General features: G+C 52.7%; 1 protein-coding gene across 1 annotated transcript; it reads right to left on the reverse strand.

Moving 5' to 3' along the window:
* Positions 1-367: 367 nt before the first annotated feature.
* LOC105472598 (receptor interacting serine/threonine kinase 4) lies at positions 368-27252 on the reverse strand. The gene is made up of 8 exons (XM_011725989.2): positions 27050-27252; positions 17549-17840; positions 12168-12316; positions 10206-10255; positions 7631-7789; positions 6779-6882; positions 4905-5169; positions 368-3011 (listed from the first exon to the last, which is right to left on the reverse strand). The coding sequence occupies exons 1-8, from the start codon at positions 27229-27231 to the stop codon at positions 1852-1854; spliced, it is 2361 nt and encodes a 786-aa protein (XP_011724291.1). The 5' UTR covers positions 27232-27252; the 3' UTR covers positions 368-1851.
* Positions 27253-27254: the final 2 nt, after the last annotated feature.

Genomic DNA, 27254 nt, shown 5'->3' on the forward strand with positions numbered 1-27254 from the left:
CAGGGAATCTGGCTGAAGGGTTACCAGAGTTCTATGTACTATTCCTGTCACTTTTCTGCAATATGAAAATATTTCAAAATACAGAACATAAGAACTATAACATTTCAATAAAAACTTTAGTGTTGGGAGCTTTCATCCAGACACATTTCTCTCCCCGACTGGATCACCCGTGTGTGGAGGGACCCAGGCAGAGGATGACACCCAGCTCCACCCTCTGCTTTCTCATGGCCCCACGGCCTGGGTTAATTCAGGACACAGGGGCCCTTCCAGAAGGCCATCTGCAAGCTTCTGTCACTGCCTCAAGCCTTTGGTTTTCAGAAATCAGATTACATGAGCTTGTTGATAAGAAAAAGCAGTCTCAACCAGCTTCAAAAAAGCAGGCAAGTACTTTGCTTTATTGACACCAAATGGAACTTTTCGTCCCTCATGCAGTCCACACAATAGTAGCATAACACAGTAAAGGCAAAATGAGGCATATTAAAACATAGCCAGTTTTAACAGCTTGGATATTTCCTGTCATGGAAAAGTATCCTGCCCACAGATTCACATTAACATACATGGTACATTAATATCAATCTCTATCATATACCAGGCCACGGTACATGTTTGCACACAGGGTCACGTTCTGCAACAAACTTATGCTAATAACAGTATTAGGAAGGCACCCTATGGGACACAGGTGATAGTTAAGTTGCGAGACTAGATGGGCCGCATCTTTTACATCCGATAACCGCCCTGGGGCCACACCCCAAACTGCTGAGGTGCGGATGCACGTCTGCAAAGCAGGTCAGAAACCCTCCCCCTATAACCCCAAAACACTATCCTTATCCCAAATCACCTACCAAAAATGACAGCTGGAAAGGACGCAGATGAGCAGTGCATCTACCTAGGTAATACTGTCCATGTCTAGGTAATACTACATAGTTCTATCTTCATACTGTCTATGAAGATAAAAAACAGTTTCTCCTGCACCTCTTCCCCCAAGACTGCTGCACTCCAGCGACCTGAGGGGGCTCGCCTCAGTCCCCAGGACTGAGGTTATAAACGGAGAATTTTTTTAATGACTCTTATGCCTGTGGCTCTAGAGTTCCCAAAACACCTTAGACAATGAGAAATGAACAGCAGCTAGTACCATGTGAGTGCGTGTGTGTGGTTGTCCACAAGGACTCACCAAAGTAACAGACTGGAATGGTTAAGAGCTGGCCACACACACGTCCCGCAATGCTGGCTGCTACCATTCACTCCTTGTTGCATAAAACTTGTTTTCAAAGCCAACCCCACTACTTAGTCATCATTTACAGACTAGACTATCCAATGTTATGAACATTTTTAACAGGTTTTAAGCAGCAGCTGATAAGGCATTCATCTCTTAAGATATTTTATAAAACAATTCCATGGAAACTTTAAGACAGGCCTCTCTGCCCACTGCTGTGTATGAAGATAAAAAACACAGTTTCTCCTGCACCTCTTCCCTCAAGACTGGTGAGCTCCAGCGGCCCAAGATGGCTCGCCTCAGGAGAGAGTGGATGCTTCCTCGCCTGGGGCTTCATCACTGAGAGACCAGCCTCAGCAGCCCATTAGGAGCACAATGAAATGACTCTGACCCACGGTCCTTTCAGACAGCAGGTGCCTAGATCGGTGATGGAGCGGGCACATGCACCTGAGCCAGCTTCGCCTGGAGGGGACACTCCGGTCAGCAGCAGCCACCTCCCGATGGCACCATGTCACCTCCGCTTGGTCAATGTTTAGGCAAGCCACAACAGGCCCCACGCAGGATCGTTCCATCCCCATGAGGAAGACAGGACAGGACCAAGAGCCCCACATGGACCCCTGGTCTCCACAGGCAGCCAGTTAGGTCTTGCTTCGCTGCAGGAGGGTGGCGGTGGGGCCATGGCCGCCCTGGAACTTGAGGCTCTGCAGGTTGATGTGGGCCCCATGCCTGAGCAGAGTCTCCACTGTCTGCGCGTGCCGGCCCTGGGCGGCCAGGTGCAACGCGCTGAGCCCCTGCTCGTCAAACAGGTCAATGACGTCGGTGCTGACCAACTCCTCCACCACCTCCGAGTGCCCGTGGGCAGCAGCCAGGTGCAGCGCCGTCTGGTTCAGGGGTCCCCGGGCCAGCACATCGGCCTTCTCCTCGATGAGCAGCTTGACAGTGGCCAGGTGTCCGTTGCGGGCAGCCAGGTGCAGAGCAGTGTAGCCGTCGGAGGTCACGGCCTCCTTGCCGGCGCCCCGATGCAGAAGCAGCCTGGCAGTGCTCGTGTGCCCCGTCTCTGCGGCCACGTGCAGGGGTGTCTGTGCCAGCAGGCTGCAGACATTGACGTCGGAGCACAGGTCGATGAGGATGCGGGCCACGCGGTAGTGCCCGCGCTGTGCAGCCAGGTGCAGGGGCGTCCTCCCATCCAGTGTCTGGGCGTTCACACTCACCCCCGGCTGCTTGGCCAGCAGCTTGACGATGGGGAGGTGGCCCTGCCAGGCGGCATAGTGCAGCGGCAGCCAGGCATCCTTGCCCTGCAGGCTCACGTCCACGCCTCGGCGCAGCAGGATGCGCACGATATTCTCCTGGCCATGCTGGCAGGCCACGTGCATGGGCGTCCGGCCCTCAAAGTCCACCTCGTTGACCGAGGCATTCTTCTCCAGCAGCAGCCGCGTGCTAGACTCGTCCCCGTTCTGGGCTGCAAAGTGGAGGGCCGTCCACTGGTCCTCGTCCTTGGCGTTGACACTGATCTTCCGTGCCAGCAAGAGCTCCACGACGCCCCGCACCTTCCTCTCCACGGCCATGTGCAGCGGGGTGGAGCCCCTCCGGTTAGTCAGGTTGGGGTTGGCATTGTTGAGCAGCAGCCACTTGACACACTCCTCTTGCCCGGCCTCCACCGCCAGGTGCAGCAGGCTGGCGCCACCGTCCAGCGCCAGGTCCACGTCCTGTGGCTGCAGGATCTTCATCAGCTTGCTGGTGTCCCCAGACACGATGGCATCCATGAGCTTCTTCTTCTGGACGTCTGTGGTGCCCAGATCTGCAGGGAGAGGAGAGGCAAGCGTCAGAGCGCGGCTGCACATCCAGGGACGCAGCGTCTCTGGGAGCCTGGCTGTGGCGCTCAGGTGGAGGAGTGCCAAGGCCTCCAGGCTGTTCACTGGACACCTGACCATGTTTGAGCATTATCTGTGCCTCCTGATTAAGGTCAGTCCTAGTGGGAGCCCCGGGGCAGGCCGGCGAATGTCTTTCAGGTGCTCGTTAGTTGGTCTGCAGAATAAAACCCACTCTCGCTGTCCTGCGGGGTGCTGAACCCCCTTGGTGCCTAGAGATGGCAGTGACTGCAAACATTCCTTCATTAAAGAAAGAAGGAAAAAGGGCACAGACTAAAAGACCAGGCCGGAGACCCCTTCGCCTGGAAGCCTTGGCACTTGCCATCCACGGACACCCCAGGCCTAGCAGCCTGCAGAGCTGGTGCCCAGAGCTGGAAGGGGCTGCTGCAGCTCCTGCCCCACCTCGAAGTGGCACCTCCTGACCTGGGGAGGTCAAGAGGGAAGTTTGCTATGATAATCCTGAAGGGACCGAGCCTCTTGTTTCAGGAAGACGTTAGTCCAGCACTCAAGATGAAAAGTTGCATTTACCACAAAAATCCTACTGTAGTGCCTGGAATTCTGAGTCCCTGAAATAAGACTCTCCTCCACCCTCATGTGAAACACATGGGGACTTGGAAGGTGGCGGTGTTAAGGTGTTAAGAAAACGGAACCCTCCCAGTCGGGCTTGGTGTTTGAACACTGGTATTCCGAGTAGAGCCAGTAAAATAAACCTCTCTCGAGCATGAAGACGATATGCCATTTCAGAGTATTAGACCCAAAGAGAATTTTCTAGAATGTACTTCTCCATGGGAGATGGTGGTATTTCTTTCTGCCCAGTCTTAGACTTGGCCCTGACTCTCTTCCTCAACCCCATCACCTACTGCTTATCTGCCGTCACACCAGGTCTTCCCCACTGTGTCTATGTAGCATTTCCTTAACCCAAGACACCCTCTTTTGCCCCCAGTATTCTAATCTAAAAATCCCAGGAGGTCTGTAAGATCCAGGAAAAGTCTTTGCCTCCAAGAGGATGTACCAATCCACCAGGAAAAGCCAGGATGGATTGGTACATCCTTCCCCCCAAGATCACAGCCTTGGCCCTCAGCCCCCGTGGCTGTAGCCCTGAGTGTAAATCCCTGTATTTTCCATCAGAGCTGCAGCCCCTTCAGGAATAGGGCAGGACCACATCTTACCACTGCAGCTGGCAAAGAGGAAGCCAGAATGACCACTAGGCCCAGCACCCTGGGGCAGGGATAGGAAAAAAAGCACCTTCCAAAAACAAAAGCCATCAAAATTAACATAAAAAGATAAGATTCGCTAAGTGAGAAGTGCTCCTTCCTAACAGGAGATTTGCAAAGGTGGCCTGGTGTTAAAACCTCCAAGGATAACCAACACATTACAAGGCCTGGACTACTGTGAATGGGGAGCCCACATATGCGAAGGCATGGGTGTGTACCCAGCAGCATCTGAGCAGAGGGTGTGGGACTGCCATCCTGGAGACAGGAGGCCCGCCAGGGAGTGGGGCTCAGCTCCTCGCCGGTCTCACCGCACTGGATGGGGTTTCCAATCTGTAGACCAGAGGTCAGCCTCTACCCATGGCACTGGCACAGGCAAGACTGTTGCATGGACTGGTGATGTGGCCTGTTCCCCACGTATGCTAAGCGACATAGGATGGAGCCAAATGCCCAACACCCAAAATTAATTACTTCAGACAGAGAGAACACAAAGAAGAATTATTGTTGGGTCGAGAAACTTCCCCTTGATTCCGTTTAGCTGCTCACTGAGTCCAGTCAACTTTCCCGCCGAGCCCAGCATCTCCCGGGACACAAAGAGGCGTCCCCACTTACCGCTGGTGGAAGGCTCCCGCTCAAAGGACAGCGACAGTGATCCTCTGGAAGAGAAGGCGGAGTCCACCGAGGACACCCCCGAGAGCCTCTTCCCACTGCCGGACGACGGCAGCTTGGACTCAGAGGAGCTGCGGCTGAGCTCCTCCGGGCCCTCGACAGCCTGGGAAACTCCAGAGTCCAGCTGTGAGAGCAGCTCGGAGAGGCTGTAGTCGTTATCGAAGGTGGGGGCGGAGGCCCGCTTGAGCCTGGCAGACACAGGCACCACCTGCGAAGATGCAGAAGACGGGGTGGGTGAAGACCCTGCCATAACCCGCATGGCCTGCCCATGACACAAACACGGAAGAGCAAGGTGGGCCATGGGAGGGAGGTGGGGGAAGAAAGGACGGAACCTGGAAGCAACACAGATAACCTATCAGTCCCCCAGCTCAGACCCCGCCTCCGCACAGCACCAGGGAGCTCAGACGCCGAGTCCGCACAGCACCAGGGAGCTCAGACTCCGCAGCCGCAGAGCGCCGGGGAGCTCAGACGCCACGTCCGCACAGCGCCGGGGAGCTCAGACTACGCACCCGCACAGCGCCAGGGAGCTCAAAGACTTGGAGCTACAAAGACTTGCGCTGGCTCCACCCAGCCCAGAAACATTTTAAGGAAAGATCGACTTCATAAAAGTGCAAAATCCAGCCTCATGCAGCTCTGGATGCCATCTGCTCAGTAGCACCGCGCACAGCGTCACCCAGACAAAAGGCAGGCAATGTCAAGCTGCAGAGTGTGAAGCATGCGTGGCAGGACACAGCTGCCCAGCACAGGCCAGCATTGGCAGAAACGAGAGGACAGACAAGAACTGGGCAGGACCCCCACACGTGGCTACAACTGCGACCTCCCCGCGGAACCACGTGGGGCTGGCCTGGGGGTTGTGTGGGGACGAGGGAAGGGGGAAGGGCCCGGCTACAAGGATGAGGGATAATCCAATCCGACGCACACCAATGACACCTTTTAAAGGGTCTCGCTTCACGGACTGCAGGGGCAGCAGGTTTCTGGTGGGTAAGTGGAATCTGACAGGATTTCACATTTCTTCCCTTAGGCACACCTATTTGCCCCAAATCCCCACCCTCTGTGGGACGGCTCAATGTCCCGCACTCTTGCTGGGTGTACCAAGCCACCCCCACATGTTGGTTGCCTTCTTTCCCTTATCAGGGCCCAGGTCTGCCTCTTCACCAGCAACCCCCAGGCACCTTTGCTCCCAGACTCACTGGCACGCATGCACTTTATGCTGAGACAGTGGGCACGCCATACATGTTTCCGGCTCTCCTGAGCTCACACCGACAGGCTGGGATCAATTGCCCAACACCAGATAACACGTTATAAAGCTCACTTAGCTCTGCCTCACAGGTCTGCTCCAGTCTCATCACCTGAAAGGGTATTTAGCCAGCCCTGGCACTTGGAACTTCTTATCACATCTGAAATCACCTAGGTGACACTCATCAGAGTACAGACCATTTATGAGCAGCTATAAAGGGACTGGATCCCCGAACCAGAGGTGCAAAGACACCCAGACACCAGCTCTCCCTCCCCGTCTGGGGCTGGGCCTTCTGATCCCCGTGGTTCCACGCACATCCAATGAGTGGCTAGTTAGTGTCAGGGAAGCCCTTACATTACTCATGCAGAATCACAGACAGGAGGTGGGGCGGGGATGCAGTCGGGCAGGTGGACCTGAGCCCCCGTGGGACCTACACTTCTAACGGAGCTGGGTGCGGGATGGGCTCAGAAGAGAGGGAGAGTGGTCCGGGCGCGGAGGAGTCTGCAGAGAGGAGGAGGGGTTTGGAAACCCTGCCTGGAAGCCGAGGAGACAAAAGACCCCTGCGGGAAGGGCCCATTACCTCGCTCCTGGGCTCTGGGGGGCTTTTCACGTCCAGGTCGTGAGTGGTTTCTTTCACTTCATCATCAGGCTTTTCACACAGGTCCTCGGTTTCAGAAGTAATTTCTTGTGGGGAAGAAAGGGGACATGTCACTCGGATGATGACTTCTACGTACACAAGCCTTCCATTTAAACACGGGCGGGGCCTCCACAAGCTGGGGGATTTCTCACATGCCTCGGCCCAGGCTGAGCTCGCCAGGCAAGCCCAGGGGCCCTACGTGGGCGATTTGCTGGCCAAACCCAGGCCCCCCGTTGGTAATCATTTGCAGGCCTCACCAGACTCAAAGCAGAAGCCTTCCCTGGGGAAGCCCCACCTGCCAGTTGCAGGGAGCAGAGCTGCCAGCACCTGGCGGAGGAGCTCCCCATTCATCCCGTTTCCTGCCGTAAGCTTTACATGCAGCAGTTTCCATCTCATCAGGGTGACTTTCCTATGCCAGAGACACATCTGTCCCAGGAAGTCAACTCCCCAAGGGCAACACCTCCAGCCACCAGCCAGGTGAGTCCCCGGGAAGAGCATGGCTGCACCTGAACTTCAGGCTCCCATACAGACTCCTCTGGGCAGCAAGCCCAGCCCTGGCGGGGAGCAGGGGATGGACAGTTGGAGGCGACTCAGTTCCAGCTGCTGTGGCCAAGCCTTGAGTACCAGAGGCCATAGGCAGGTGCTGGGGCCAACCTATCTGTGCAGGGCTCATTTCGGCCCACCTGTTACATGCCTCGTTTCTCACCCAGGCCTGGTCCCTGACCCTGTCCTGTCCGTCACCACTATCTCCTGTGACACCCACAGACCGTGCTGGGGAGACCCTGGGGAACTCACCTTGGAAGGTGGGCCGAACTCGCGGATCCCCCTGCCAGCACCGCTGCATGAGGCGTATCAGGTGGCTGCAGGCGCGCGGCCGGGCTCTGCACACGGGCGGCAGCTCGGGGCGGTGGCCCTTCACCACCTTCACCATGATGTGCAGGATGTTCTTCTCATCTGCCAAGGGAAGGATGCGAGTCAGGGGCTCCTGCAGGGCTGGGTGGCAGCGTCTCACTCTTGAGAGGAAATGACACACTTGCCGGGGACCACGGTGGGACCATCCCCACACCATCCCAGGGAGACGGCTTCCCCTCCCGTTTCATAGCCAGAGCTTCCTGTAACCCTCATCCTCACGAGGCACCGTGCTCTCTAGTTTACTAGTTTTGAAATCAACCTCTTTCCTTGGGTTCTGATCTACCAGATGGAGTCAGTGTGTTTGGTCACAGAGATCTTTCTCGGCATCCCACCCAAAGGAAGATGAGGTTCAAAGAAGAACAATATCTTATGAGGCTCATTCCATCAATAGCCCAAGCCAGCAAAGGGAATGAGGTTCACGCACCATGGAGGAGCCACAGCGTCCTGCATCCACAGAGACCCAACTCTCTCTACAATAGCGAAGAAATCTTCCTCAGTTCCAACTCCAATCCCAAGCTCAGGTCCCCAGCTGGCCTCCCCTGCAGCTGCACCAGGGCTGGGGTGTGTGGGAAGGCTCTTTCCCTTCAATTCACCATGTGGGGCCGCACCTGTCCTTTCTGACTGCCTTCACTCGTATGCATGGGCTCTGGCATACTATTATTATTATTATGGCCACAACTTCCACCCTGACTGGGAAGGGTTCAGGGTGACCTCCAGTGGGCCAAGTTCTTTTTTCTGCATAGCCTGGAACCCTCAAGGTGGACTCCAAGCTTCTTGTTCCCAACAGCCCTCTCTGCGCTCCAGATACAAACACGTCAGCCCATGGAACGGCAGCTCTTTGGAGAGGCCGTGTGCCCCAGCAGGTGTGGAAAATCCGCCGAGAATCACCCACAGCTGCCAGGATTCCATACGATGTTTTGCTCCACTTTCCCATTAAATCTTGTGCAATAAATACCTTAAGTATTTAACAGGCTATTTCCATGATTATTCAGACTTCCAAAACCAACAGCTCTTCTAAATAAAACGAAAGTGAACTGACGTAAACACCTGGAATATGTCCTGCTGCCAAATGCAGACTGGAAAAGCTGGGGAGAGGCCTTGTTCTCCTGCACCTGGAACCCCCTCCTATCTATTAACCCGTTTATGCCTGAGGCTGCAACTTTTTGAATTTGAAAAATCAGACCTTGGTGATGACCTTGAGCAGTAGGATATGAATAATTCCCACATGCTTAGCGTTCCAATAATGGAACACTAGGCATATTCAGCAATAAAGCACAGGGACTTGAGCCTTGATCTGTCCCCTGTGCCTAGCTTCGAGTGTCACATCTATCAGATCCCCTCATCTATCAGACACCGCCACATTTCACAAGCATTCGGGCCGTAGGCACTGTGCGGGAGAACGTACAGAAGGCAAGAAAGGCGACAGGTGGTCAGGCAACACAGAGAGACACTGGCCGGCAGAGGCCTGGCAGAACGTGTTCCGTGCTTTCTATTGGCATTCTTTCAAAGCTGCCAAGATACTTGACCTTGCGATGCTGGGAAGATCTCTTCTCGCCCCCTCACCTTTCCCATACATCAGCTCCTAGTCTGAGCCCAACTAACAAGGGGGTAGGCCTTGACTCTCATCTTCATTTTGAGACATTTTCGGTCACACCACAAAATATCATAAGTAGCCCAGAAATGCCTTTAGAGGAAAAGGGAATCTGTGCAACAAAGCTAAAAAGTCCTAGATTTTTATGATAAGTAAGTCAAGGTGTGACAACTTTGAGGATGATGTTCGGAACGGTCGCTGCCTGGCTGGGGAAGGAAACAGCACAGCTCTCAGGTTGGGCAGGGGCGCTGCTTCCGCATGCGAATCCATGACACTGAACGGCTGTGGACGTTGGCTGTGCAAGCACATGAGCACACATAACACTCCTGAACTGTACACTTCACACAGTCAACATGCTAAGTTTTGTTATGTGTATTTTATTACTTTTTTTAAAGTAAACAAAAAAGAATTAGTTGGAAATACCAGCACAGGCAAACTCATGGAGACAGAAAGCAGATGAGTGGTTGCTGGGGCTTGAGCAGAGGAAGGGAGAGGGACTGTGGAATGGCCATGGGCTTTGCCTTCTGGCATGATGAAAATGTTCTGGAATTAGACAGTGGTGACGCTTGTTCAACACTGCCGATGTAGTTAATGTCACTCAGTTAAACACTTAAAGCGGCTAACATGACCAATTTTATGTTATATATATTTTACTACCAAAAAAAAACCAAACAAAACTAGCTGGCACCTACAAAAATTCCATTGAACAGGCCCCTTCAGATCTGTGCCTTTTCCCGCGTGCAAATTACACCACAGAGCAGCACCTACGGCGGCGTGGATCACGGGCTCTGTTTTAGGATAGAGAAAGGACAACAAGGTGTTCCCCCATTATTCCAGGAAAGACAAGCACATTACACCTCCACTCACCTGCAAACGGCTTCTTCTGTGTGAGCACGCCCCAGATGACGATGGCAAAGCTGGAAGAGAAACCAGGCACGTTAGCATCTGACAGCCACAGACTCAAAGCCGAAAGCGCTCATGCACAGCAAGAGGCATGAAGAAACCTGTTCTGAAGCCTTCCAAAGACAGAGCCATGACACTGAGATATTTCTCCTGTTTTTAAAAAGAGAAAACTCTCTATAGCGAAGCCCAGCATGTTGACAACTCAGATGTCAGACAGACTCAAGTAACTTCGTCAACTGGGCTACAAATCTTCAGGCAGCTTGAGGGACTCCCAGAGAGGGTGCCACCCTACATGGGGCATGAGCTCCTGGGGAACAGCACCTGTGTGCCTCACTGTCATCTCCTCGCAAGCACCAGGCACAGAGCACCTGTGCAGGCATTTACTGAAGAAATGGGTGAATGAATGATGGGCAAATCCCATGTCCCCCTCCCCGAACAATGATTTCATTCTCTGAAAACATGGATTCTGGTTCCCAACTTAGGCTTGCTGAGATTTCAGCGTTCCTAACTGAGGCTTGCTGACATTTCATTGTCAGAGGGTTGTTAAAGAAACCACACAGAAAACACAGGAGGCAATACAGCCAAACGCCCCAAAGCCTTTTTCGGGGGCTGCTTAGAAATATACAGATATATGAAGGATATATTCATGTACATTACTCTGGATACACCAAAAAAAGTGCCCAAATTGATTAAAAAAAAAGAAGAAGAAAAGAAAAACAGAAGTCCGAAAACTGAGCCTCCAGGGAGCACTGAGTTGGTGAGAGTGGCTGTTTATAGACACCGAATTTACTATCAAAAATTAGTTCAAACGGCAGGTTCAAAAGCTGAAACTCCAAACTCTAAAATAAATGGAGAGGATCTTAACTCTCCCCTAACTCTACAAGCTGTGACTAGTCTCCAAAGTGACACTTCCAGGCAACTCTCAGCTTAAAGCCCCAGCTAAGCACATGCACAATGGCTACTGTCAAACCAGTCAGCCTGGGCTGCTGCCGGTGGCAATGACCAAAAGGCAGAGCTCAAATGCTGGATCAGAGTCACAGTGCTGCAGGGTAAGAGACACAACGGGAGGCTTAGTGCCTGCTCACATGCTCCCGCCCACTTTTCTTCTCCAAGAAGTCTGTGTGATTAAGATCTTTACAATTTGAAAAAGGAAGGGACCAGGTGACTTGGGGAGTGATCTCTGACCAACAAAGGTGAAGTGCCATGAAGAAGATGAGCTGCTCACCTCACAAAATCAGAGTGAATTTCGGGAAGTACAAACACACATGCGTACAGACACCCAGACCACTGAAAGCAGCAGGTTCTTCCAACAGACAAGCCATAAAGCCCATGGGTCATAAAATCGCCAAGGCTCTGACAGCGCAGAGCTGTCAGCCTGGCTTGAACATGGACCCAGGAACATTCTTCCTCCTTGGCCAGCAACACTCACAGCAAAGAAATCCCTGAACTCTACAAGCACCCACCTGTTTCACGTGGACTTAGCCCCCTTTCTGTTTTTTTTTTTTTTGTTTTTTGTTTTTTGTTTTTTTTAGACAGGGTCTCGCTCTGTTGCCCAGGCTGGAATGCAGTGGTGCAATCATGCTCACTGCAATCTCTACCTCCCGGGCTCAAGCAATCCTCCCACCTCAGTCCCCAGTAGCAGGGACTACAGGTGCACACCACCATGCTGGGTTAATTTTTGTATTTTTTGTAGAGATGAGGTTTCACCATGTTGGCCAGGCTGGTCTCAAACTCCTGGACTCAAGCAATCCTCCCTCCTCAGCCTCCCGCAGTGCTGGGATTATAGGCGTGAGTCACCGCACCTGGCCTGAATCCCATTTCTGACTGGCAGTAAGAGGCCCTTCTGAAAGCTGCAGCTCAGGGCATGAAGCATTGAGGTTCAGAGCCCCTGGCACCCAGAGGGGATGGGGGTGGCATGTCACACACCTGTATACATCGTGCTTGGTGTCGAAGAGCCGGCTCTTCTCCCTGATGCGCTCCGGAGGGAGGTAGGCAATCGTGCCAAACAGGCCATCCATGCTGAGGTCATGCGAGTGGGATAGCCCGTTGCACTTGGCCAGCCCAAAATCAGAAATCTGCAACACAGCCATCAGAGCAGGGCTCATAAGCCTTCAACAGTGACATTTTATGATGCTTTATCAAAAGCTGCCCTCTGCAATCTGAGGGTGGGTGAGAGCTTTCCGAGAGCCCCTGAGAGCCATGTCTGTGCCTCTCCAGGTAGCCCTGCCCCAGGCAGGGAGGGAGACAGATTCTGGGGCAGAAGCAAGCCCGGAGGCATAGGAGCAGCACATTTGACGGGCAGGTTAAAGAATTGTACCGTAAGGAAGGAGTTCTCTGAGACAGAACTCAAGAAGAATTAGAATCCACCTTCTGTAAGGCGTCATGTTTGCCACTGCGGTTGACAGCCAGCTGAGCCGGCATAAAGGGAAAAAAGCAAGCCTTAGAGGGTTCAGGTAAAGAGAGACACATGTGAAGATCAGGTCTGCTCCTCGGGAAGCCGGGGAGCTGGTTATGCAACCAGCCAGCTGGGGAGGCTGGCGGGCAAGTGGCTGCAAGTCCTTTAAAGGGGAACATACCTTCAGAAGCTTAAACTTTAAAGCAAACAACACACACGCCTCGCAGCCCCGTCCATCTGGAGTGTTTTGTGATCAGACACTGGCTGGCTGCTTCAAACACATGTGTTCAAGCAAAGGTCTGATAAACACCTCTGCTGGCAGGGCCCAGGCCCCAAGGAGCACCAGCCACCAGCTCCTCCAGGAATGCCCTCAGCGTCCGCATTCGGGGGAGGCAGGTCTCAGGTCTCCCTCGGGCAAAGGTGACCTTGGAGCTCACTGGGGAGACTTCACAGACCCCCGGCCTGACCTCTCTCAGGGGCATCCCCTTTCCTGCCACTGTCCTCCCCTCTCCAGTGTAACTCCGTCCCCTCTGAAGCTGCTGAAAACCGTGTGTGGGATGAAGCCACAAGTCATTAGCATTAGTAGGACTCTTGATCCAGGGGGAGTGCCACCCTCAACTCTCCTTCAAGGCATATGGATTTTTTAAAAAATCCTTTTCATTAACTCTTGAGCTCCTCTCGAACACACCCATGGAGTGACAGGAAACGAGGCTGAGTCAGGCCTTAATTCTGGGCTGGCCGTGCCCATGTGGTGAGCCAATAGGTCTGCTGTCATCAGCACCAAACAGCAGGGAGAATTTATGACCCATGACTCGGGCTTCCAGGGATCCTGAGCACATCTGCAGGGAGGTCGGGGGAAGGCCTGTGAGCAGGGACCGGCCCTCCTCGTCTGCAGCTAGGAGCACCAGGATAAGGCCCCGACCCCAGCGGCTCTCATGTCCTCCCACTTCCGTTTCTCCCAGGGCCTTCAGGCCTGCACCGCCTTGAGAGCCACACTCTGCACCCCAGGGAAAGCGTCAGGGAACGCCATCACCCGATTGTGCAAACCCCGGCGGCAGCTGGACACTGGGACACAACGTGTCCTAACTCTCCAAATAAGCTCAAGTACAGGAAGTTTCAGTTCAACGGTGATCGGTGGCTTGAAAGCCTTCAAATTCAGAAATGGGTTGAACAAAGAGAACACATGGACAGAGGGAGGGGAACATCACATGCGGGGCCCTGTCGGTGCGTAGGGGAAGAGGGGAGGGAGAGCATTAGGACAAACACCTAATACATGCGGGGCTTAAAACCTAGATGATAACCTAGATGGCTAATGGGTGCAGCAAACCACCATGGCGCATATATACCGATGTAACAAACCAGCACGTCCTGCACATGTATCCCGGAACGAAAAGTAAAATAAAATACAATAATAACGAAAGCATCACACAATTTATAGGACTTCATCCCCCTGTATGGCTGAATGTAGGAAAAAAGTATCACCCTCTCACGGTTAGTTAAGGATCAGACTCACTGTTCTAATCTTGCCCATACAAGTTAGTAGCTCTGTGGTCCTGGACGATTAGCCTCTCTGTGCCTGTTTCCTTTTTTTATAAAAGGAGGCAATAACAGTACCGCTCCTGTAGCTTTGTTGTGAAAATTAAATGACATCTGGGATCGTTAGGAAAAAAAAAAAAGAAAGAAAGAAAAGAAAAAAATGAGAGGGCCTGGGGCAGAGATCCCAGCCTGGTGCTTCCCCAGCCCTGCAGCCTTTTCTCCTCCTCTCTGTGTCAGACAGAGCCAGCCACTCAGACTATACTTGGTGAAAAGAAAATAAGCAGCAATTCTCTGCAAAACCTCTGGCAACAAAATGCAAGCTCGGAATTGAGAATTCTGGGAGGGTTGCTGACTCTCTGTGTTCTCCTCCCTCCACATCTCAGACCCCGGGCCAGCTGCATTTCCCCTCCGCCCTTCCTCATGTTCCCACCCAAGCTGCCCCTTGCCCCGGGTCCTTAACAGCGAACCACTGTGGCATCCACTCTGACCAGCAAATGCCTCCACACTTACAAACACTATCATCAGTACCCGACTCTGCATCTCTAAGAGCTGAGGGCTCACAGCTGCCCCCAAGCACACGGCCCTTCAACTTCAAGGTCCAGCTGTCAAGACTAAGAAAGTGGCCTGCCGGGGCTTTGCTGCCTTTAAAAGAAAGACACAGCAGAACGTGACCCACGTGTGATCCTTTGAAAAGCTTCTGTTCTGGGCTAACTGGACATATAAATGCAGCCTGAGATTTTAAACCAAGTTATTTCATTTTTAACTTGAAATTGCTTCCAACTAATATCTTAATATTGGTATTTAGTAGATTTAATGTCGAATAATATCAAGTAGTAATTTGATACTATTACTTTATACACTATTTATATTTATATACTTTGTGAAGCAAACAGTTGCTGTGATATTTTCAGTTTGAATCAAGCCCTGGGCACCGAGGTAGCCCATCTCAGAGGCAAATGGCAGGACTGGAATGGCGACCTAAGATCTAATTTCAGAATTCTAGATTAAAGTTTTTCTGCATTGAATAACTGTCTACTGAGGACTGCCCAGAAGCCCAGTGGCCAGTCCATGCAGAGCTTCCACACTTTGTCTTCAGGAACAACGGTGCTGACTCTTAGAACCCCAACACTCTCCCTGCTGCCCTCTACACACATCAGTAGCTATTTCTAAGAAAAAATAAGTATGTCATGTAAATACATTTTTCTGTTTGTTTTTGGGCTTCTTGATGGTGACTAACATGCCTGATTAAGAAGGATGTCACACAAAAGCAATCTTTCCTGCGGCCTGTCAGGGTACACAGAGCCTTAAGATGTCCCGGGGCGCCAGGCAGAGATGTCCGTCACTTCCTGGCCAGCACCCGGTGTGCCTTCGACAGCAGCCTCCCTGAGAAAGCAGTTCCAGGCAGTACCTGTCTGCTGCAGCCATCCTGAAAGACAGGGAAGCCCCGCTGCCTGCTACCCCTGCAAGAAAGCCCAGAGCTCTCCCTGCGTCTCTTGGGCTGTTTCCTTCACCTAAACGCTCTGCTGCTGCCTGCCCCCGACTCCTGAGTGCAGAAAAGCCCCACCCCGTGTGAAGGCCCAGCCCCAGTAGCACTCCCACCCCCTCCCACAGGGCTGCCTCCAAGCCCTGCCTGCAAGTCACATACTCTGCCCCCAAGTGACCGCTACGTGCAGTGGTCATTTGGTTTCTTTCATGTCAAGCACAGTGGCAGGCCAGGTGGAAATCAAGGTCTCTGCTCCATGACTTACAGCTGGACGATCCCGGCTGCTAATTTACTCACTCTGAGCCAAGACTCAGCGAGAACCAGAGGCCACCGTCCACTCTGCACCTCTGCTCTGAGGATGAGGGCAGCTCCCACAGGTGAAGCCTCTGGCATGCCCTTTCTGGTATTTAGTGCATGTTGCACAGCAGACCTTACCAGTCATTAGGGCCCCAGGGCCGGAGCTACCTAGAAACGAGCCCATAAATGTTGGCGGGAATGGAGGGTCCGCATGTGAAGCCCAGCCCTGCCCGTCACAGGAAACAGGAATCCCAGGGGTCCCAGAACATGAGCAGATGTGGGAAGCCACCCTAGAGCTCATTCAAGCCCAGTCACTTGATTTTTGTCTCCATTATCTCAACTTCCTACTTCACTTAGCAGGACAGTGCTTCATCTTCTAGCTGAAATCTTATTACTGGGCAACACCCACCTAAGAGACAACTTATAATTACTGCCCAAAGTGAAAAATTGACCTCCTCACCGCCGCCCTGGCTGAGCAAGGCACGCCAGATGCACTCGGCCGCAGAGTCTGGGCACAGGGAGCGGCCGTGCACATGCCACACGGGCCACCACTCCCATCCCCACCAAGAGCTCAGGGGCAGGGCCAGGCCCTGAATTCAGGTCTATCCTAATTAATGGTCAGGCCATCAGAGAGGCCTGGAAGTGCTGTGCCACCAGGAATAGTAGCACAGCCAAGCCAGGCGGGGACTCCTCTGCTTGTCCCCTGCATGAATTACATGGCTCTCGGCTCCTTCTCACTCCCAGGGCAGACATCAGTGTCATGTAGACCAGCATATCACCCTGGGCTTCCCAAGAGCATGTGAACGTCACCACGTGGGAAAAACTACAGCATGCCAGGTGTAACCACCACATGTCAACGACAGTACAACCCTAGCCATGAAGGCCATCACAGGAGATACAAGGAAATACAGCCGTGATGCAAAGGTGATGATGCTAACACCTGCCAAGGCCCAGCAGCAATGCTGGTTCTCAGTTATATTATCCCTCTTACTTTTCTGTGTTTCAAAAACCAATCAGCAAAGCAAAAGCAAGCTCCAGCTCCCAGGCCTTGCACTAATACAGCACGCTGCTCCTCCGCACTCTACGCAGGGGCAGACAGAGGCAACGAGACCCTCCTCACAGCCTGTTTCCACAGCACTGTGAGGACCCCACTGCAGACAACCCCCACATTCCCAACACCCTGAGCTCCTGAAAACACTGAGGGAAACGCGTCCCTTCGTTGCAGAGCCTGAGGTCTCGCAAGGACACACCTGGCCCACGGGCTGATTTCTAACCTGATTTCGTAAGACCAAAACCCACAAACCCGCAATCTTTTTCCGGAATGAGTCATATGCCAGGATTTGGGGGAACAGCCCCCGTGTTCACCAAGCCCACCCTCCAGCTACACGGCGTGTGGTTTTCATACCGACCAGGACAAGCTTAGACTCCTGGAGTCCTCATGCTGCAAAAGTCCCTGGTTTCAAGTTCTTTCCTCCAAGAAGAACCACCTCCTCTTCCGACTGTGTCCTGACCTCAGGGCTTCACCCCTTGATGCCCTGCTCCCCAAGACACAGGCACCCCCCACCCAGCTCCCTCGGGCACCGTGCGGCCCCCCACCTTGACGTGGTAGTGGGCATCCAGCAGGATGTTTGCGGGCTTGAGGTCCAGGTGCAGGAGTGGCGGGGCCATGCAGTGCAGGAAGTTCATGCCCACCGCTGTCTCGTGGATGATGCGGAACCGGAGATCCCACGGCAATGGCTCTGAGGCCAGCAGCTTTTCCAGGGAGCCCGTCTCCATGTACTCCATGACCAGGCCGACAGGTTCGCGGCAGATGCCGTACACGGGCAGGATGTAGCGAAACTTGGCCATCTCCATCTTCTTGGCTTCTTCCAAAAGCTCCATGCGCTCCCTGAAAAAGTTCAAAGGCATGAAGAACACGCAGTGGTCACTCAGCCACAAACACAGAACAGTAACCTGGCCAGAAGACGACTGGCTCCAGAGGGCTGAGCAAATGCCTCAAGTGCACACACACGGGGCACACTTTACTGTCACATCACTAACGCAGGGCTTTCCAGAATCTCTGTCCTGAGGCTGCTGAAATGTACCTGTGCAACACAGGGTTACCAGAAGTGAGAAGGAGGGAAATTCTAATTTTATATACACACACACACACATATATATACACACACACACATATATATATACACACACACACATATATATACACACACACACATATATATACACACACACACACATATATATATACACACACACACATATATATACACACACACATATATACACACACACACACATATATACACACACACACACATATATATACACACACACACACATATATATACACACACACACATATATACACACACACACACACACACATATATATACACACACACACATATATAGAGAGAGAGAGAGATAAAATGTAGTAAAATAGACATAACATAGTATTATTTTAGCCATTCACAGGTGTACAATTCCCTGGTATTACACACATTCACAATATGGTACAACCATCACTACTATCTATACCCAAAACTTTTCCATCAACCTCAACAAAAAGTCTGCACCCATTAACCAGTAACTCCTTCCCTCACCCCCATCCTCAGTAACCTCTTTTCTACATTCTAGGCAAATTCATATATGTGCAAGCATATAAAATTTTCCCTTGTGTGTCTGGCTTGCCTCATTAAGCATGTTTTCAGGGTTTATTCACGCTGTAACATATATGAAAACTTCCTTTTCATGGCTGAATAATATTCCGCTGCATGAAATGTACTGCGTTTTGTTCATCTGTTCGTGGGTGCAGGCCATTTCCACCTTTTGGCTCTTGTGGATAATGCTGTACAGCTGCACACATTGGGGGACAAATGCCTGGAGACCTGGCTTTCAATTATTTTGGATATATACCTAGGAGCAGAATCGCTTGGTCACATTCTATGTGTAACATTTTGAGAAACTGCCAAATGGTTGCCCACAGCCTGCCACCTTGTTTGTATAAACTTTTACTGGAAGAAAGTCTCACCCATTCATTTAAATACTGGCTGTGGCTGCTTTTGCACTTCAAAGGGGAGAGGAGTCCTTGCAACAGAGGCCCTGCGGCCTGCGAAGCCTAAAATGTTGCCTCTGTAGCCCGTTGTGGAGAAAGTCTGCCAACCTCTGGTCTAAGGTCACTTCCCTGGTGCAGCCTATGTTTTCACAGACTGGAATCCCAGTGCAATGGTCTGTATTAGTGTCATGGGTCAAAAGTCTCAGAATGCGTTCAGGGTAAGAGGCTGAATCCGAGGATGCACGCTGGCCATGGAGGATCTAGGTCAGCAGTCCCAAACACAGACATGGTAGAAAGCACCTAGGAAGCTGGCTGGAATGCTGGTTCCCAGGCCTCACTCCTTGAGAATGTGTTCCAGGTTGGGGCTGGAAAATCTGCTTTTTTTTTTTTCTTTTTTGAAACAGAGTCTCGCTCTGTTGCCCAGACTGGAGTGCAGTGGCATCATCCTGGCTCACTGCAACCTCCACCTCCCGGGTTCAAGTGATTCTCATGCCTCAGCCTCCAGAGTAGCTAGGATTACAGGTGTGCCACATTCAGCTAATTTTCTGTATTTTTAGTAGAAATGGGATTTTGCTATCTCGGCCAGGCTGGTCTTGAACTCCTGGACTCAAGTGATTCGCCTGCCTCAGCTCCCAAAGTGTTGGGATTACAGGCATGAGTCACTGTCCCCGGCCAATCTGCTTTCTAATAATATAATAATAAGCTCCCTAAAGGAAACGTTCAGAACCACACTTGGAGAGATCTGACCTCCTAGAGCAGGAAACCCAGCAGCTCCATGTCCACACACAGGCCACGCAAGGCAGCTGGCTGGGGTGGCCCTCAGGTAATTCCCCCAGAATCCAGAGTCCAGCCCAAGTCCCTGCCTATAACCCAGTCTCTGCTGCCACAGCAGGGGGCTCTTCTGCAGCCTAGACACAGGCCTGCTCCTCCCAGTGACAAACCCTGGAGCAGGTGCTGGGAAATCACTCAGTGGCTCCCATTTCCTGGCCTGCTGGAGAATCCAAAACAAAACAGTGCCAACAGAACGCATCCATTTCTTGATGATCTGACCTCCCCTGTGAGATTCAGCCCCTCCCAGGCTTCCCTTACGGTAGTGAAAACACTCTCCCCGCAGGAAAGGCCAGCAGGAACCCAGGGATCCTACTGTTTAGCTCCTGCTGTGGAAATTCCCATACATGGGACAGGTACCAAAGGCTTGGAGATCTCAGTCTGTCTGCCCCCCACAATGCGAGCCCTGCAGCTAGGGCCCTGCGTCTCAGGGCATAGCCCCACTGGTTCTCAATTAGAGGCAACTTCACCCCCCAAGAAACACTGGGCAATGTCTGGAAAGATTCTGGTTGTCACAACTGAAGGATCTACCAAACATGCTACAATGCATAAGACAGCCCCAAGGCTAAGAATTACTCAGCCCCAAATGCCAGTGGTGCCAAGTTTAATAACCCCGATGTAAACCAAGTGAGTGCATTTTCGGCCAACAAACTACTACTGTCCAGAATCACCACTTCAGTACTCCCAGCACTCACCTGACCTTTATTTTAAGCAGTTCTGTGTACTGGCAAGCGCTCGCTGGAATCCACTATATGTCAGAACTAAGGACAGGAGGTCCCTTTCCTGTCTTCACGGGGTTTACGTGTACCCTCTAAGGGAGAAGATGGAGAATTACCCCCAAAAGAGAAGTGTGGTTGAAAAATCTAAGCCTCTTGAAAGGAAGGTCCAGGGAACTATGGAGAATCAAGAGAGACCCAAAGTCAGAAGTCAGCGTCAGAAAGGGCCCCTGAGAGAGTCGGGAAGGCTGAGACCTGCACAGAGTCCAGGGGCACCCGGGAGGCCAGCAAAGCAGAGCGGTCACTGTGGACCCCCTTGGGCTTGGCAGAGCGGAGAGGGGAAGCCAGCAGAGCACACACACTCCGTAGGAAGAATCTGCCGGACGGGTCCACTGACTGCATGTGGAGGAGAAAGGCTTACAGGACCTCTCTGGAGCTGTACAAGGGGTCGCTACGCAGCCCCCCATGGTGGACGTGGGAGCACCCCAGGAGAAGCAGCTGGGGGGGTGTGGGGGGTGGGCAGGTCAAGAGTGTGTCTGAATACACTCAAGGAGCAAAGAATCCCACTGGCCTTGGGAACAAGTGAAGCAGGTATCAGGAATGAATGTGAAATTATTATGAGACAAAACGGAGGGCAGCAGGGCCTGCTTTTCCTAGCACTCTGGTTAAATGACCAATTAATGGAAAACAAGATACCCACCAGTGTGCCGTGCTGGCCTGTGGGGGTCCCTGGGCTGAGCTGAAAGCTGCCCCATCACCAGCATACCGTTGGCTGCTCCCTCCCTCCAGGGGAAATCTCTCTCCCTGCAGCCACCGGCGTGGGCCAGGCTCTGGGACCCATCAAGGGATGGGGGGACTCTCAAGCCAGTTCCCAGTCTCAATGAGCATTGGGAGAAAAGGAAGAGGGCCTGATGCCAATGTCAAGCATCAGCTAAAACGAAACCGGTCACCAAAGAAGGAAAATGACACCTCTCAGCTCCCGGCCTTTCTCCTCCTCTGGGAACACCGGTTGGCTGAGGCCCTCATTTGTTATTTAAAGGAATACAAGCACAACTTCCACCCCAGCAACAGCCGCTAACTTCCAAACTGTCGGACTGGGACGTGGTACCAGCTGCTGCTTCTGTCTTCTGTCTTGTTAAGAATCAGAGTTATGATTTGCCTGTTTCCGATTGCTCAAATGTGGCCAGCTTGCCGCCCCTCCCCTACCAGTGCGGCCTCCCTCCTCCAGACACTCTGCCCGGGGGAGCGGGCCGAAGTCCTTACACAGGACTCAGACCCACATCCACTGTGCAACCCTGTGAGGCACACCCCCCTCGCCGGAGGGTTTTGAGGAAATGACAATTCAGGTGTTTAGACGCTGGCCATTCACAAGGGTCATTTTTCTACATTTAGTAGACATTCTGGGTGTGAACTCTCTAAGCCAAAGCTGACTGATAACAAACACGTATTCTGAGAACAAAGTCAATCAAAGGAAGGCTGAGTAGCTTATTAAGTGGAAGCTCTGAGCCACTCTGCAAATAGTGTTTTCTTCTTTTTGCCCAAGGGCTTAATACATAAAACTCAGGTGACTTCTGATTGCAGAGCGAGCTCATTAGCAACTCTAACAGCTACGGGCTGGCGGCAGAGCACACCCCTCCCCAGCGCACCGAGTTCAGCAAGTACTTTACTCTCCCTGCCCCGGGCCCTATCTGCCGAACAGAGACCCCATTTACCTTACTTTAAAAGAAACAACAAACAAAAAAGGGCCACTGCTGCCGGTTGGCTACCAAAAGCAGATCCCTGCTAGAATCTCCTAACGGAGTCCACCCCATCTTTGCACAACTGCCTGAAGGGAGCCGAGCACGACTTCCCCCTTCCACGGGCCACACATTTTCCTTGAGGAAAATCAGCTGTCCTGGAAAAAAAAAGTCATTGTTTCCGTGGACAAAAGTGTCTTCTCTGTGACAGCACGATCCAAACTGGCTTGGGGTAGACAGGATTCCAGCTGAGGAAGGGGGTCCCGGGACCGCCCCGTGGAAGATCTGAGGCCCAGGAGTGGAGGTGGAGCGGCTCTCTTGCCTACCAGCATGGATTTCGTTCAGAAGCACCGGCATATCCTCAGAAACTTTCCATACTGTTTACCATCCAGTAACCACTGGCCAAAACCCACACGACCCCTCCTTCCAGCTCTCTTCAGGTGCTCGCTAGGCGACATCTGGGAAACTCCAGTGGCTTTAGGAAGCTCCAGCCCTCCTGGGGTCAGGTGTCGCCCGGCGGCATCTGCAATTCAATAAGCCTGAAAGGGCCTCCTGGCAAGCTGCAGGAAGAAGCTTCTCTGATGGAGGGAGGTTACGAAGTGCTCAGGTACTCTGAGCACAGAAAGAACCCACCAATTGCTTTTTAGCAATGGCACTATTTTTTTAAATACATTTTTTCTTCTAAGCAGTGTTTCTGGCTTGTTTTGATGACCACACAAAAGGAACTGTAGATTTATTATTATCATTATTTTAAGACATGGAAAGATGCCGAATCCAGCCTAGGTGCTGGGGTGGTGGCCAGGGAGCACGGAACATCACATAGTCACGTTCGCACTGTCTCCAAATCGCATTTCTTACTGTTGACAGTGAGGTCAGCGTTTCTGGGTTGACCAGAACCCCCTCTCGCCGGTGTTAATTAAAACACAACCTAAAAACTGTGCCTCGCTCCAAGCGCTGATAGGCTTAGGCATAGTTCAGTGGGGGTGGCGCCCTGTTCCCCTCTCCTTCGCTGCTGAGGAAAGCGCTGCTAATTCTGCTTCCGTGCAGGAACAGGGAAAGCCCCCACCCCACAGTCCCCTGGGCCCTGTTTTGGGTTCCACATGAAAAATCTCTGGACATTAATTAGGATTAACTTGTGGTTCAACTTTTTAAAGATATGATGAGTAGCACTTACATGAATTCGGGTTTCTCCTCATTTAGGGCTAGCCAAAGTGTATTTCCCCCTCCTAGGGAGGGCACTGGAGTAGCAAGAAATACGAGAAATATCATCACACCAACCATTTCTAAAAGGAACTTCCTAAAGTCCCAGGGTTCTTCTCCAGGCTCAGAAACCCCAAAGACCTGTGGAACAGGCCAGCTGCGGTTTCCCCTGGAAGCACGCAACCTGGAAAGGGGGAAAGAACAACCCCTGGACGTGGTCTTGTGCAAGTGGAGAAGCAGTAAACGAAGGGAAAAGTGAGAAGCAGGGAGGTGGGGGAGGCGGTGAGACCGCTCAGGTAACAAAGAGCTCCTAAGGAGAAACCTAGGAACTACCTTCGGGAAAATGTAGCCGGAAAAGTGTTTCATCATCTGTTAGCTGATGCCTCGCAGTGAGGCCTTCTGCACACGAATCCAATTATGTTCCCAGGGAGCCTCGGAGGGGTTCCCACACGGCTATTTTTAAAACTGACAAGAAATGGGCTTGTCCAATTGTCAGCTCTGTTGTTACAAACCTGGGGTTTGCTCAGGCTCGCCCCGACCAGCCAGGGCTGAATGCGGCAGGAGCAGGAGTGGCTCCCAGCCGGCGCCCCGCAGGCACTGGCTTCTTCTGAGCATCCCCTTCGCTGGGGGCTGGCAGGGGAAGAACGAGGCCTTTGGGATCACTTTATTCTCTCCAAACTGGTCACAGCACCCATCCCTACACCCCACCCTAGGCCCTGTGACCCCCCACAATGAGGGTCAGCCAGGGAGGCCAGCTGTCTCTCCAAAGCCACCCCATAGGACCCTCCGAGGCACCAAGCCCCATGACGAAGGGAACCTCAGATCAATGGGGTATCACCTGTGAACTACCAGGAGCCCTGGGAGCTCCTGGGAGCCCTGCCAAGTGTCTAGGGGCTAGGCAGCCCCCTGATCTTTCTTGCATAGAAAAGCATGCTCACATGGCCTGGCACAGCCTGCTAATCAAAGAAGTCTTGGGCAGGTGCTGTGGCCAAGGGGTGGCTAAAGGCTGGGCCCAGGGGAGCTGCAGGGAGCCAGGAGACCCCAGACCACCTTGAGAGGCAAGCAGCCTTGACCAGTGAAAATCAGCCTCACCTGCACCTGTACCTGTGGTGGCTCCTATGCAACAAGTGGAGAGGACCACAATTGACCCCAGGCAGCCTGGAAAAGGCTCAGACCCATGTGGCAGGGGTGAGAGGGGCTGTCCCTCCAAGAAGAGAAGCAAGACTTAGGCAGAAGGGGTACAGGGCTGGGGGCTGCACACAAAGACCCCAGGAAAATCCTATCTCCCAATTCAGGGAACATCTTGCAAATATGAGGGGCTGGGGTGGGAGGCAGCTCGTCAGAAAAACACTGAGAAATTTGGCAGGGCACATGACACAGCAACTACCTTAAGGCACAGCAGGACTGATGTACATTCCTAACAAGAACCTCAAGCCGAATACAGTTAATAATTAACCTAAAGGAATCAACTTCGCAAACAGCCGGGGTTTGACCATCTTCTCAGAAAGATCAGCCACTGCTGCACACGGCAAAGCCCCAACCTGCTCTACCAGGCCCAGGAGAGCACAGCAGGTGAAATGCTTCCTGCTAGGCGATGCTGACCTCGACCTAGCCACCTGACATGCCACCACCTGTCTGCTTTGGGCAGGGCAGGAAAGGCTTCCAGTTAAAGTACAAAACACTTTTCAACCAAGCTATGCAATATCCTAAGTGATCCGCCTCAAGTGTAGAAAGCCTCCCTCCAACTAGGCCACCCAAGATATAGGGACTGGTCGCTAGAAATAACAGAAGATCCTAAGGATGTGAGCTGGTGAGTCAGTCTGGGGAGGTGCTTGTTTACTTTGCTCTTCCAATACAAGAAAGTGGTGTTAAAATTTTCGCTGATGATTAAAGCTCACTGCAACTACAAGACTGTCAGACACACATCCCCAAGAGAGAAAACGAATGCCCCTATGGAGAGGGTTCCCTTTCAGAACCTAACCACTGGCTGGTACTCAAAGTGCTTTGGATTTCATCAAAATAACCACAGCACCCCTCCTGGCCTGAGAAGTTCCCAGGATCTGGGGCAGGGGAGAAAAAGTGCACAGCCTGGGCCAGCATCTCACCTTTGAACTAGTGGTGACTGGATGATACTCTATTGATGTTTCCAAGAAACACTGCATTTGAAGGTTACGGCAAAAAGTCGCCAATAGCTCTGCTGTGTAGTCTCCTAGCCAAGGACGAAAATGCAAAGGGAGAGGCCGGGTCTCTCATCCAAAGAGGCGTCATAGTCACGACATGGGGCTGCAGCGCGCTCCCACCCCAGACACAAGCATCACAACGATTCTGCAGAAAAGCTGGGGCTTAGCGGCCCCATCACTCAATCAGCCAAACATTCAAAACCAGGTCTGCCAGGCAGCAAAGGCTAAATGGTATTTTTAAAAGTAGCCGCTTCTGAGTGTATGTGTCCAGGGAATCTCTAGGTAAAATACAAGCATAGCTTCCATGTAGAATGTAAGCTTCATTAAAGGATAAGTAATTAAAACGTGCTAAATTAAGCCTTACATATAAACCATCAAAATCAACTGTAAACAGTGAAATCTACAACAACAAAGAGGTGCTGTTCAAGAACATTCTCCCTACCTCTCAAATTATGCACAGACGACAATCGATCCACCGAATTTAAGAGGGGCGGCTCTGCGTCCTTCCCATTCGTCTTTGTTACCTTGAACACTCCTGCTAGGTACTAGGTACAGACAGGTTTCATTCTGACTTTTGGACAGAGAAAATGGGTTGCAGGAGGGCCCCATGGCACGGCCACAGAGCATTAACGCAAGGCCCTTCCCCAGCGGTTCGGTCTCGAAATTAAGTCAGCTAAAACGAGAGTGTGCGGCGAGAAGGGGCTGGGTGGACGGATCAACACCCCAGACCCCATGCCGGACCCCACGCCGGACCCCACTGCCAGGTCCGAGCCCTGGAGTTCCAACGCGCAAGCGTCGGGCGCCCGGGAAACCTCGCCCGAGCCAAGCTGAAGCTTCCGACCGAAATAATTACTGTCTTACACCAATTTGTGTTCCAACGTAAATTACTAAGTAAGTCGAACGAAGGCTAACTGCACTCACAAAGCCCAGAGGCCCACACAGCAATTTTTCTAAGCCCTGCGCAGACCGCAACTCCCCGGTGGGTCCCGGGCGGGCCGGACGCGCCTCCCAAGGGCACGAGTCCGAGGCGCAAGGCGAGCTGGAGACCCCAAAAAACCGGGGCCATTCGGGGAGTGTCAGGAAGCACGACTGGGCGCCTTCGGACGTCCGGGCAGACGCGGCCCTCGAGGAGCCCCAGAGGAGCCGCCTGACCCGGCCCCGATGTGCGCGATCGCGCCCGGGCTCGCCAAAGCCCCCGCGCCCCTCCGGCCGGGACAGGCCGAGTGGTCACTGCCGGAGTCCCGCGGCCTCGCCGGCAATTGGTTTACCCCCCTAAGCTGCTCCGGGGCTGAGTTCGGGAGAGAGAGGCAGGACCCCGGGACCCGACACCCCGACCCCGGCTCCGGCCTCGCCCGCCCCAGCGCCCCGCCCGGGCCGCTCACCTGTCGTCGACGTGCAGGCTGGGCGAGCACTTGATGGCGAGCCAGGTCTTCCAGTGGACATGGCGCACCTTGTACACCTGCCCGAAGCCACCCGAGCCCACCTTCTCCCAGCCTGTGAACTCGCCCGCGTCGAAGGTGCGCAGCAGCCCCAAGGCCCACGGGGTCCCGCCGTCGCCCTCCATCGCGCGCGTCTAGCCAGCGCCGC

Source organism: Macaca nemestrina, chromosome 4 (genome assembly GCF_043159975.1).
Source record: "Macaca nemestrina isolate mMacNem1 chromosome 4, mMacNem.hap1, whole genome shotgun sequence".
Classification (NCBI taxonomy): Eukaryota; Metazoa; Chordata; class Mammalia; order Primates; family Cercopithecidae; genus Macaca; species Macaca nemestrina.